The 13,386-nt window shown below is 35.2% G+C and overlaps 1 protein-coding gene across 1 annotated transcript in view; it reads left to right on the plus strand.

Annotated features, from left to right (window-relative positions):
* Nucleotides 1-13,386, plus strand: part of LOC117116831 (gamma-tubulin complex component 6-like) — a gene marked incomplete in the record, with an annotated part of 46,689 nt that overhangs the window by 24,459 nt on the left and 8,844 nt on the right. The window contains 13 exon segments of the mRNA XM_033260922.1: nt 2,231-2,287; nt 2,891-3,052; nt 3,223-3,368; nt 4,200-4,407; nt 4,984-5,285; nt 5,497-5,682; nt 5,800-5,891; nt 6,156-6,295; nt 6,830-6,979; nt 7,340-7,421; nt 7,836-7,924; nt 8,551-8,666; nt 9,808-11,242. Coding sequence (XP_033116813.1) covers nt 2,231-2,287; nt 2,891-3,052; nt 3,223-3,368; nt 4,200-4,407; nt 4,984-5,285; nt 5,497-5,682; nt 5,800-5,891; nt 6,156-6,295; nt 6,830-6,979; nt 7,340-7,421; nt 7,836-7,924; nt 8,551-8,666; nt 9,808-11,242 — 3,165 coding nt within the window.

Raw genomic sequence — 13,386 nt, forward strand, 5'->3', positions numbered from 1 at the left:
TATCAGCTCAACAATAGATCATTGTATCAAACATTCAATAGATGTATTATGTAAACAGTTATGTAATTGCTATAATAATATTTGTTGATGCCAAAGTTGCACTGCTTTCATTGAATGGAAGCAATATAAATTGTGTCTCAAAATAGAAAATGGATGTGTTCATATTACATTGTTGAGATGTTTTTGTTTATTTTGTCTTCAAGAACAAGGTGAGGTTGCCAGGTGGACCTGTCTTTCATGGAGATTCTTGTCAGGTGCATGATATTCAGCTTAATGGCTATGCACACTATTCTAGGTATGATTCCACTAGGCCAAATAAAAAAAAATTGTGTTGGCCACGACTGACCAACCGACCGACCCAAGATGTATGAAATTGAGGCTCGGCATTTTAGTTTTTTGTTTCTGCTTTTTTTTTTTTTTTTACTCCACTGCAAAAAAAAAAAAAAAAAAAAAAAAAAAACTTCCTACCAACCTACCCAATTTTTTGATTTTCCAAAACATGGCCAACACAAGAATTTAAAAAATTTTTTTTTTTGGCCCTATATAAATATGTTTCTAGTATAAGAACACTGTTGATTTCTATAATAAATATCTTAACTCCTGCATATATTGATTATATTAGTGAGAAAGAATTTTCAGAAAATATGGGCTGATTCCTGTATAAATTTTTGCATAGCATTGGCGGTTTTTTAGCAAAATTTTTGCAAGGAGGATATTATTTGCTGCACTAATTTTACAGTCCAGCCCTAGCTGACTCGAGCAAAGTAAATGGTTACACATTTGCTGTACTTTTAAGTTTTTTAATTGTGTGGATTATACAGTACCTCAAAAACCAGCTGAAATTTGCGCGGAAGATTACTAAGAAAATAGGTGTGCAGAATCGTATTTACTGCATAATACATTGTTTATACATTAAGATTAGGTCTAAACCTTATTTTCGGTAAAATCTGTGTGGGAATCACCTATTATTTTTCGAAATGTTCAGACATATTTTTAGGTCACTCTTTTGTATGGAGGATATACTCCCCACAAGTGGATTTCCTATAGAGTCTGGCACATTTTCCCTAGCACAGGTGATTAGGTGCTGAGAGGTTGAGTTCCTCAGGAGAAGATGCAATCCAGGTTATGTTGTGAAAATAAAAGTAGCAGCCATATATGGGTATGATGATGATGTCATCATATCTATATTTAACAAATCAGGTGTCACTGAGGACTTCATTGTGTGTACAGACCTTTACATTAAGTTCGCCCGGATCTGGTCCGGTGCCACGGACAAAAAATCGTGAGTTGTTAGTTTTATTTAACACTGTGTTCACATCGCGCTCAGAGTTGTTTTTGGGGTCAAGTACGTATGCATTTGATTGGTTTGAACCAACCAAGCTTGTTGCTGATTGGTCTAACAAAAACAATCATACGATTTCAAAATACTATTCTTTTTCACTGAATCCATTTTTCACGATTTTGTGTCGAGCCACCAAACTGGATCTGTGCTTGGTGTGAACGTAGCTTTCACCCTGTTGCTAATATAATGATTCTATTTGTTATCAGGGAACTTTTTGAATGCGCAGGGAACAGAGCCGATAGAATGGACCAACAACATAATCTGGATACATCGGTAAGCTGAAGATTTTGTTTCCCGGTTTTGTGCGCACTCAAAATTATATGTGATAAACAACTGTGATAGGCCTATATTTGTGTGTAATATGACAATATCATGCCCGAATGTGGGCACATCACAAAAATTTGTCATGTTAAATTTGATAATGTAGACTTATTTTTTACTATTTTATTCCTTTACTTGTAACTACACCTGGAAAAAAATTGTTTGTGCTCCAGCCATGAAGATTATTGACATAATATACCTAGTGTACTACACAATATATCATTTGTACACTACCATAATGCTAACCCAGTTTTGTTGTAACACTTTGTTATTAAATGCTCGGGTAAGATTGTGAAACAACACAAAATCGTTTTTTTTACGATCATGATGACTATAATAATTTTTTTTAATATATTGGAAATTTACTACAATTTAGTATATCAATTCAAATCATTGTGGGACCCATCTGGAAATAAATACTTTATTTGGATTTAGAGGGTTATCTCAGATATCAACATTGATGACTTGTTTTCTCAATCCTGTTTCATTGTATTCAGTTGTTCAGGTTTTGTGATGTTATTCAGTTGATATCAAATAAATGAAATCAAATAAAAATTGTTACTTCAGGTTTTTCAAATGGAACCCGGAAGAAATCTACACGGCCATGACCTCTTCCTTGTCAAGGTAACAAATGCTTATATTCAAATATTCTGGACAGCGAATGAAAGAGGAAAACGGAGGCCCAGAGTGAAGAGTCCTAGGCCCAATATATTTCTACAAAATAATTACAAAACGAGTAATTTCATCGCTCCACCTGTGTGTTGACGTTTTAGCTTGTAGGCCTTGGACATGAACAATAGTTCGTGCGTAATATGATCACATACAAAATCGGTTATTTGCTGTTCAAACATACTATCCATTACGTGTTATTAATCGATTTTTTTAATCGTTTTTTTCGAACTGATCCCGTTTCTAATGCGAGAAAAAAAGCGATTTTTTATCAATTTTATTCTTTCCAAGCCCTTAAAAACCTTATGGAATGCTTGCCCTTGTCAATTTCATGATAAATTTTGTTTAGAATGAATACCGGTAAATAATGCATTAAATATATCTTCACAGAGTCATTTCCCTCTTTTAAATGGCAAGTTTTTGCAGTTGTGGAAACAAACTTTATAAAAAGCTAAAATTAAATCTTATTGTTTTGTATTTCCTTTGCAATTGTTCCTATGAGAAATGTTTCTGAAAGTTAGAAAAAAAAAATAATTGAATGTAATCATCAATTAACAGGTGTCTGATGGGTCTGCTGAAGAAGTGGAGAGGAGCAGTACTTTATACCATGGGCTGGTTCACAGCAGAACAAGTGACTTGAATGTTAAACTCAGCTTACCTAGGCTACCAGATCCCTCTCACACTAGCATGCTCGGCCTTAAAGTACCAGTTTATAATGAGGTTAAAATATGTCATTTTATTTTGGTAGTTAGTTTGCAGAGATTTCTTACTTTACATGTTCGTTTATGTGTTCCTCGATTTTCATATTATTTCATTGAGTGATGATTTCATTTCATTTCATTTATTTATTCAGACAAGTGTCTTGATATATATGTGGCATGGATTTTTAGGTTGCTGATGATGAAGGCTTCAACGAGTCCATGAGTAGTGACATGGCATCCTCTACACCAGAAGATGTGGATAAGAAGATCAACCTATGGGAAGCTGCAATTACACATAAACTGCATACAAAATACACATGGGAAACAATTGGAAGGTAGGATAGATGACTGTATTGCAGTATGTAATTACTCAGCATATTGGGCAGAACGTAAGACAGTCGTTAGTGCAGTGCATGAGGTACTGTAATTGTGAGGTACTGTAGCATCTGTGGTGGTTAGCAGTGCAGCACGTATTGTAGTAGCATTGCAGCACGTATGACAGCATGCAGCACGTATGGCAGTTAGCAGTGCAGCATGTAAGGCATTTAGCAGTGCCGCACGTATCGTAGTTAGCAGTGCAGTATATATGACAGCACTGCTAACTACGATACGTAGTTAGCAGTGCAGTATATATGACAGCATGCAGCATGTATTACAGTTAGCAGTGCAGCACTTATGACATCATTCAGCACATATGGCAGTATGCAGCACATTATGGCAGTTAGCAGTGCAGCACGTATGGCAGCATGCAGCACGTATTGCAGTTAACAGTGCAGCACGTATGACAGCATGCAGCACGTATGGCAGTTAGTATTGCAGCATGTATGGCAGTTAGCATTGCAGCACGAATGACACCATGCATGCAGTATTTATGGCATTTAGCAATGCAGCATGTATGACAGCATGCAGCACATAATGCCAGTTAGGAATGCAGCACATATGGTAGTTTTGACTATATATTATTTATTGAAAATTGCAATTATGGTCGTACTATCTTGGATGTGATTAGTTAAGTATTTTCTGTTTCCTGTCTTGTGTACCATTCTGTAAGTGGCGGATTTGTGTCTGCTGTTGATTTGGTTAATAAATAAATAAAATGTAGGCTCATATTATGCAATGATAACCACCAAGAAAGTCACTGAATTTTACGATTATCTGTTTCTCAGCTTTCCTAAGCCCACCGAGAGGCCATATCTGTCAGAGGCTGGCCCAGATGCATTTGACTATTTATACCATCTAAGAAAATATGAGTTAACCCTAGTAGAGCCTAGCATTCAGGTTCAAAATCAAGTTGAATTAACACAGTCAGATCTTGTGAAAGATGGACTCAATATACTGCTTGCAATTCCTTCAAGGACTTTCCAATTTGAAAGGGTAAGAAAACCTGTCTGATAATAATAAAGTTATAGCTTGCCTTCCAATTCCACGTTTCTTGGCTCAAACCTTCCAAAATATCAATTTCAGTTACCATATTTAGTAATGACTTGCCTAACCTGTCACTCCTCGCAAATTGTGTTTCTGAGATAATGATCAAAACATGTTGGATTGTCAAAGTTTTTGAAATCTATTTTATTGCACGAAACTAGACCATATTTAGAGATCATGCTATGTTATTATTTTCCCTATTTTGACATTAAAACAACATCTTTTTACAATTTGGTCATGGTCGCTGTCGATGTCTGATATCTTAATCTTTAAAGGTTGATTTCTCAAATACTGTTTTTAAACAGCTGTATATATTTACTCCTAACTTCAAAACGAAATGTCAGATTTCAATTATTCTTTTACCATTTTTTATAACGTTTCATTGCTTAACCTTGTATTAATAACTAAAAGTAAATTTTTTGTGAGGAGTGTCTGGTTTGGCCTGCCCTGGCCGCATATTTTAATATTTTTGTTATATTCCTCTCCTAATCATGAATCATTTTCTATTTTCTTTTTGTGAAACAGGAAACTTCATCCTTCCATGTAAACTGTAATATCCACTACAAGGGAACATCACCAGAGATGTTAAGCCAGAGCTTAGCCCCCCTAGCTGAGGCTGGCACCCAGTATTGGCAGCTTAGTCAATTTGCAGTGCAGCGCTCGTTAGACTCGATGTACACCGGTGGTCTGACATTACAAGCATTTTGTAGTGGCATACGCACCTTCCTACAGTTGTATAGTTCACGAGTGTTAACTGTGCCGTGGAATAGTCATTCCACTATTAGTATGGTCCGACATGCTTTCAGAGAATTCATCGCCCAGCTAAGGTACAGTATATATTGATGTATGCGACAAAACCCACAGTATTGACATCGGGGTGGTGGTGTGGAATGATTGGTTGTGGGAGTAGTGGGAAGGTTTGAGTAGTGGTGCTGGCTGGAGAATTACATGATTTGGTTCAGACCACTTTGTTACGCCACAGAAAAGATGTTTACTAAATTTGTGCATTTCATTTACACTTTGTATTTTTTTTTATAGATATTTATGGATGTTCTGTATGTGCCACAGAAGGAGGTTTGGCAGACCTGGAGATCCTGGAGATCCTCTTCCTACTGGAATTCAACTGCTCTCCTACATTTACCAGGAAGCCCTGGATTGTTGCAAGTCCCAGAATTACAAAGTGATATTGGCACTGCTTCGGACTACTTGCGGGCCATACCTCATGTGAGTGAATCTCTAGCGCCCTCTATATTAACTCTTCAGAGGTAGAGTAGTATTTGGTGATCTGTGTTCGTTAGTTCTGTTGAGGGAATCATGCAGGAAATTTTCATTTTCTTGTAGGTTTATTCAGGACTGGATCTTCAATGGCATCTGCCGTGATGGGTATGGAGAATTTATGATCACAGCCAACGATGAGTATCTTCAATACAGAGGTAAGAAAATATAATCATATGAGCTGTCATGATTTAAAATAACTAAAATAATAACTACTTTTAAGATCATACAAAATCACCATTGCATTTAAAGTATTTAGTTGATAATGTCAAGCTAATTATTTATCTATATTTTTAATTTGTAGCAGTTATATTTTTGAATCTCATTTGTTTTGTAATTTGATACGGACATGTTATTTATATATATAATTATATAAAAATAATGGCCTGTACAAACTTTTAAGTATTGTTCTTAATTTCCAGACAAGTACTATTGGACACATGGTTATGTCATGAATACAGAAAATAGTAGCAGCAGTGTCCCAATGTTCCTGCAGGAACTAGCCAATGGTATGTATGTGTGTGGGAAGACTCTGAATTTGATGAAGCTCTGCTGTCCTGGGGTGAGTAACACTACATTAATCCTGTTAAACATAGTAAAAAAAACATCCTTCGCTTACGGTTTCAGTGATTGGCTATGAGGAAACACATTTCTATTATTATTTTTCTGATGGAAGGTCTTACTTATGATTTATAATTTATCATTCAACTCCAAATTTGACTTCTATGAAGTTAAAATAATGAACAGTAGGCTGGATGAATTTATATTCTCTGCCATTTTGTATTGTTTAATTTAGTTAAACCAATGAAATGAATCACTGTGGCTTTCTTATGTATCAAATCTAAGGCTTAGTTCACACTGAAGTTGAATGTGACAAACTGTATATTGACGCTAATTATTAAACTGAGTAATTATCAATCATAAGAATGTGGCTGTGTTGTATACTTTAGTACAGAGAAGCTGTAATACCTTTACTCATAACTTGGGCAATTAAGTCGATTCCAGTAGATGGCCCATCGTTGTAAAGTTTTGCTGGTTTTGATATGTGATAGTGTATACGCATAATGTTATGTTACTCAATGTGTTTTCTTTATAGCATTTTTTATGCAACAATCATGTGCCAATTCCACGACTCACTCTGACATTCTCTCTGGAAGAGTTGGAACGCATTGATAAGGAGACGCATGTTTACACGGAGCGAATGCACAACATAGCCCGACGCAACACTGTGTCGAAGGAGGAAAAGGTATGATGTGGGTGGGTTGTGAATTGTAATTTACAGAGCTGATCATTTGGGAGTGTTTAATGTTGTAGTGCTTAAGGAGGGAAGTTTTAGGAAACAAGCTCTTAACATCGTACAAATGTTTAATAAAAGTCTGATAAGACATTTTTTTGCTCTGATCAGACATTTGAGTGTTATGTACTCAAATATTGTATAGTAAAAGTCTGATAAGACATTTTTTGCTCTGATCAGACATTTGAGTGCTATGTACTCAAATATTGTACAGTTTTATACAGCGAATAGGACTGAGATTTGTGTAATATATTTAATATGAACAATAGAAATGTCATTCACATTGTTACTATACTTTCGGTTTTTGTTAAGGAAGCTAGGTTGGAGAAGGCACGAGAAGATCTGCTGATCCAAGCAAGACGGACTGCTGTACATGAGTTGAACAGAATAAGAGGTAATAAAGAAGTCTGTAAACATGCAAATTCCTTATTTTATTTTATTGCAACTATTTTATACTATTTTACCTTGGGATAATTTATTTATTTATTTTATATACTGTATGTTTATCTTATAAAAATATCTTGGTTCTCTATTTTTTCATTGCATAGATGCTATTGGCTCTGCAGGTTTAATAATTTAAAAAAATCTTGGTCATAGTGGATTTTGCCTCTGTTTCAACCATGTTGTTCCGTCCATCCAACACTTATGTTTATATATACTCAACTCTGTGAAAGAATATTCCTTAATTATTTCCACTCGGACAGTAATCATACCAAACACAATAAAGTTAAAAATATATATTATAGAAGCATGTATTTTATATGTATTATTATACTATATGTATTATACAATGTTGCTTTATTGACAGGTGAGATGAAGCAAGTTAAAGAGGCAGCAGATGAAAAGAAGAGGAAAGAATTAAAGGAGTTAAAAGAACAAATGCAGCGAGATCTTGTGGTAAGGAAAACATTGAATATGAAGTACCTGAAATATGGTCCTATCTATGTTGAACTAGGAAACTTCTACAAAATTTGAATATTTAAATTGTTTTTTGTATGTTTAACCACCCTTGCCTCTCTGATGGAGAAGTGAAGGGCATTGCAGTAGCATGTTGTTGTCTGTCTGTGTGCATGGTGTGTGTGTGTCCTTCCTTCCGGGCACATAACTCAAAAACAACTGGATCGATGTACTTAAAATTTTCACGCATTGACAATGTTACATATATCTCATGCTCTCGGAAATTTTGGTGCTGATCTGAATTAAGATGCAGATTTTAGAATAGTTGTGTCTTTATTTCTATTTGTGTTTCTTTGTTTTAAATGTTATATTTTATTTCATTTACATAGAAGCTTTTATCTTGAATTATGCACTATACAAGTGTTATTATTTATTAACAGGTCGAGGATTTGTAATCTCAGATTATCTTGTTAACTCTAGGCTTTGTATCCCATTATAACATTTGCTGGTCGTAAACTTTTCATTATAAAAAGCTCTGTAAATTGGAAACACCCTATGTTCACTCTGTCTTATCAGAAATTCTAATTGATAAAATAATTATTTTATTTGTTTGTCCTAAACTGCAGAGACGTGCAATGAAAATTGAGGAAGAAAAGGAGACAGACCGAAAGGAGATTGAGGAGCAGGATCGAATTGAGAAGGGAATTGCGGACATAGAAGGAGAGTTGGAGAGTAAGGCAAGGTGTGCTCCATTTTTTAATACATTAACTGTTTATTTTGTTCAACAAAGGTGGAGATTAACTATGACATAGGTGGTCTATACTGCATACAAAGTGTTGTTTAGAGGATTTGCGTTTGATAGTAACTTGCATTGTGTGGAAATGTGTTTGGTACAGTGCAAAACCAATTAGTGTAGAAGAATATTATTATCCATTTCATATAATATAACTTTATTTTATCAATGTACATTTATACATTAAAATTTGGGTTGGCTCTGCGTAATGCTGCAAATACATAGCATATACAAACATGTGCACACTTACAATAAATGCACCACATAATTTTAATACTATAATTTTTTTAAAATAATTTGGCAACAAACAAGTTTCTTTCAAAATCTTTAGAAACAATATTTCGAAACTCGCCCTCTTATCGTCATTCAGCATTTTCTATGCCAAAGATGAACCCATGTGGACACCCCTTAATCTGTAAATTCTTCTTGAAACTACTGTTACATGGAAGTAATTTTTTCCTCAAAAATGTAAATATAATAAAATTATTAATTGTACATAAAATAATGTTATTGCAAATAAATTATCAAAAATAATTTTTCAAACTGCCGAGACATGGAAGTGATTTTCTCCTTAATAATAAATAATAGTAACTGCTACTCATATATTTTTTTACATTTGTGTCGTCCTGTAAACCTGTTTTTGCAAATGTCCCTCTTTGTCTCCCTAGCATGTCCTGTTATATGGACGAATCTAGGGCTTCTATGTTCATTTAATGATTTGTTTTTCGTGATGTGATCAGTCTATTTTTTTGTATGTTTTCTTTGTTGAATCTGAATAAAGTGATGAATAAAAAAAAGTAGGGCCTTAATGGCACAAGGAATGAAACTATCCCTAAACCTACTGGTACTCGTTTTCAGAGACCATTACTGCTGACTACTTCGCATTTTATGAAAGAAGGAATTTGCAGAATGGAAAGTATCGCACCTATCAACTGTCTTTTTTTCTTGATAGAGCTTGTCAACTGAACAACTATTATCGGTCAATACCGATAATACGAGAGACAATCTTAACTACACTACATAAAGGCTATATATTCTATATGTAGTTTTATTATTACTTATGTGTCACAGTGTTCTAAATTTGTTACAGAGAAGAATTAATTGAATACTATGCCAAGCTGACTGAAGATGCCATACGTAGAGAACGGCATGCTCTGTGGCGAGTACAAAGGCGCAAGTTAGATGACAAAAGAATGAAGTTCTTTCAGCAGGATGAAGCCGACATGAAGAAAGAATTACTGAGGGTAAATCAAGAAACATCAATCTCACCAGAACCATTGACAAAGACATTGTCTGGAAAATCTGCTATGTCTAGTGAACTTCCACCTTCTACAGAAGATCAGGTATCAACAACTAAAATTGATTTCCAAACTGTAGTTGAGTCTATACCACCCAGAATTGAGCAGCCACAGACTAGTTCAGAGGATCTAATCTCAATGAAAGGAGACGATGGCACCACAGGATCATCTGTTGTAACTGATAAACAAATTGATCAGCAACCAGGCCAGATGAATTTGCTTGATACATCTTTGCATGACTTTTTGCCAAAGCCTAAAGAAGAGTTATTTCACCCTCCAGATAATGATCTGGATGATATTTTGATAGAAATAGGCTCAGAGCTGCCCTCAAAAGATTCTGATAGACTTGGATATGTTCAGGATACACAGAAAACAGCTCCTGACAAACAGGGTGCAAGACATCCATCAGAATCAAACTTCATTGTTGGGGAAGAGATTGGTGGAAGTTCAGTTTCTTTGCCATCAGGCAGTGTTGGCCAGGGTTGTGTGTCAACTATTGAAAACATCTTATACTCTATGGAAGGCAAGAATGATCTTCCTCAGAAAGGTGATCATGGACATGCCAGTGATGCCATTTTAACAGATTTTGCAGCTGACGATATAAACAGCAAGTTTTGTGAACACAGACCTCATCTGCATGGACACTCAAGCGATTCTACAATGGGTGGTCTTATTTACCCAAAACAAGGAGATGTTGGTGGAACAATAAAACGTAAACAAAGGTCAAAATGGGGTCATCCTTCAACGACCTCTGACATTCAGTTAGGATTAGTAGCAATTTCAGAAAAGGAAGATGATACTCTAAAACTTCAGAAAGTCACAGAAGATGAAAAAAAATCAGGAATTGAACCTGTGTCAAGGTCAGCTAATGTCCGAATATTTCCAATAAATCCTCATGGACATTCTTCAGACTCGACAGTCCAGACAGTGCTGTACAATCAAGAATTAACTGCCAATTCAAAAGTATGTCAGCCTTCTGAGAAGAACCAGGAAGCTGTCAGTGCCTCTGAGCTTTCTGCAAGAGGTGCCTATGGACACTCTTCCGATTCTAGTATACAGAAATTACTTTATCAAGATATTGGTGGAATGGAGAGGAAGCAAGAGGCTGTAGTAGAATCTGGACAAGTATATCGTGGAAGGGGTTTGAATGTTGTTGGTCATCCCTCCGATTCTTCGGCAGGAAAGCTCTTGTATGGTGAAGGTAACGTTCAACCACTAGACTTAAAAGGTAAGAAAATGAATCTTTTCTTTAAATATTTTATTACCTCCGCCAAAGGAGGTTTGTGTTCATCACTCACTGTCTGTCTGAGTTTCTGTGTCTCTGTTTCTGTTTGCAAGATTATGGAAAGCTAATGAATGGATCATCAACAAATTTAGTGGAGTGGTACATGATAATAGTAAAAAGACACCATTCAATTTTCGGAAGAAATGATCAAAGGTCATAGAAATCTGATTTGTTACTCTCAAGCATAAAAAATATGTAATCGCCCCTCGTATTTAGACAGTACTTTAGAAAATAATGTGCCTGAGTACAACAGGCGATGCCATTAATTCTTTGAGGGTATGCTGCAGTTTTGCCCATTATACAGTGATGGCCAGCATATTATTAGGTTTTGGGCACAGGGCAGAGGTATGCACTCTAATGAGTGACTGCTCTATTTTGCATAACCAATAGCCAAATGATTGATTGAACCAAGATAAAACATCCAAGTTGACATTGGATCTTAATAAGATATCTTTTCCAACTGAGATTAAAACTGCTTAAATACTGCCAATAAGATATTATGTGCTAAATAATTTTCCTTGATGTGCCATGCCAGTTTAAAAGTACATTCAATCAACCAAGCTAAGTTTTATGGGTTGTCAGCATAAATTTATACCAATATTTTATCTATTTGATGAAAAAAATATATTTACTGGTGAGTGACACTTGACCTAGTATTTTCTTTTTCTCATTCCCACGTTGGTTTAGTTCATGAGGATGCAAAAGGAGAAATTGAAGATGGCTTAGTTCTACTACTCTCAGAGACATTCAAGCCATTTGAGGACGAGTTCAACCAAACATGTAAGCATTTGTCATACAAAAGAAGTAGAGTGGAGATGTAGTTTGGTGCTTGCCTTCCAATCCCAAGGTCCTGGGTTCAAATCCTGTTACAGCACAGGATTTTTTTCTCCTGACTAAAAAAAACATCTCTACACCCCAAGCCTCGTAATGAGACTTCGCTGACAAAGCATCATTTTATATTACATTTATTTAAGAGGCCCTGAATATCAGCCGATCTTCTAGGATACATTGGAAGGGTTACAATGTCAACTATATTAGTACTTAGGGTATGCACTGTGGCAAAAAATCTAGAAAACCCAAATAAATATATCAGACATTGAATTGTTTGTTGTTTGTTTAGAAACATAATTATTTATGATTTCCAGACTTACTTATTTACTATAAAACTTATTAAATTGATTACCAGGCAATTTAATTGTAGAAGAGAATATAGTAACAATATTTTGTTTACATTTTGATTACGGGTAAGGAAAATGTTTTGTCTTTTTAAATAAATTATATGTAAACAGGTCTAAATTTAATTAAAGACCCCTCCAATTAGAAACTAAATCCAATTACCATAGTTTCCAACCATCTCGCATCGTGCGAGACAGTCCTGCATATCAAAGTGATTTTGGATTAAAAATTCATTTTGCAGAAACATGTGCGTGATCATAAATTTGTTACGCATTTAGCACATGTCTATGCCTGATAACAAATTATAAAAAATTCAGGGGAAAATGTATGCAGAATTACAATAAATTGGTTTTAATAAAAAATGTAAAAACAGTCATTAGAGAGCTTTTGTTATCTTGTTTGAGAATCATTTCACGAGAAAAGTTCTTTCTCGTTAACATATTTAGACCAGATTTCAATTGCCTGCTTTTGTTATCTTGTTTCACATTCTCTTTATGAAAAATATTTCTGTTTATGTACCGGGTATTGTCAACAAACACTTTCTGAAGTCATTTTAAAACTGCTTAAAAATGCTCAGAGCGGCAGCAGTACCCCCCGCCCAGATTCGGTCCCTGCACCCTTGCGGCCCCCCTGTCCCCTAGTCACTTACGCATTTCAAATCTCTCAGGTTGGTAACTATAAATTACAGACCAGACCACATTTCATTGGTCCCATTTTAACAAATGTCTGTTATCTTAATTATTCTAAAGAAACCTGGAACCTCCGAGTTCAAGAAGTGGTCCTTAATTGTAGGGATACTTGTATAAACAAATATGAAATATATATTTTGTTTAAGTGTGTAATAAGCTCAACACTTGCATTGATTGTTCTTTTTCTTTGCAAATGGCAGGTTCATTACCCTCCGTTGACT

The sequence above is a fragment of the Anneissia japonica genome, unplaced genomic scaffold (genome assembly GCF_011630105.1).
Source record: "Anneissia japonica isolate Jap-2015-1 unplaced genomic scaffold, ASM1163010v1 scaffold2028_len131717_cov125, whole genome shotgun sequence".
NCBI lineage: Eukaryota > Metazoa > Echinodermata > Crinoidea > Comatulida > Comatulidae > Anneissia > Anneissia japonica.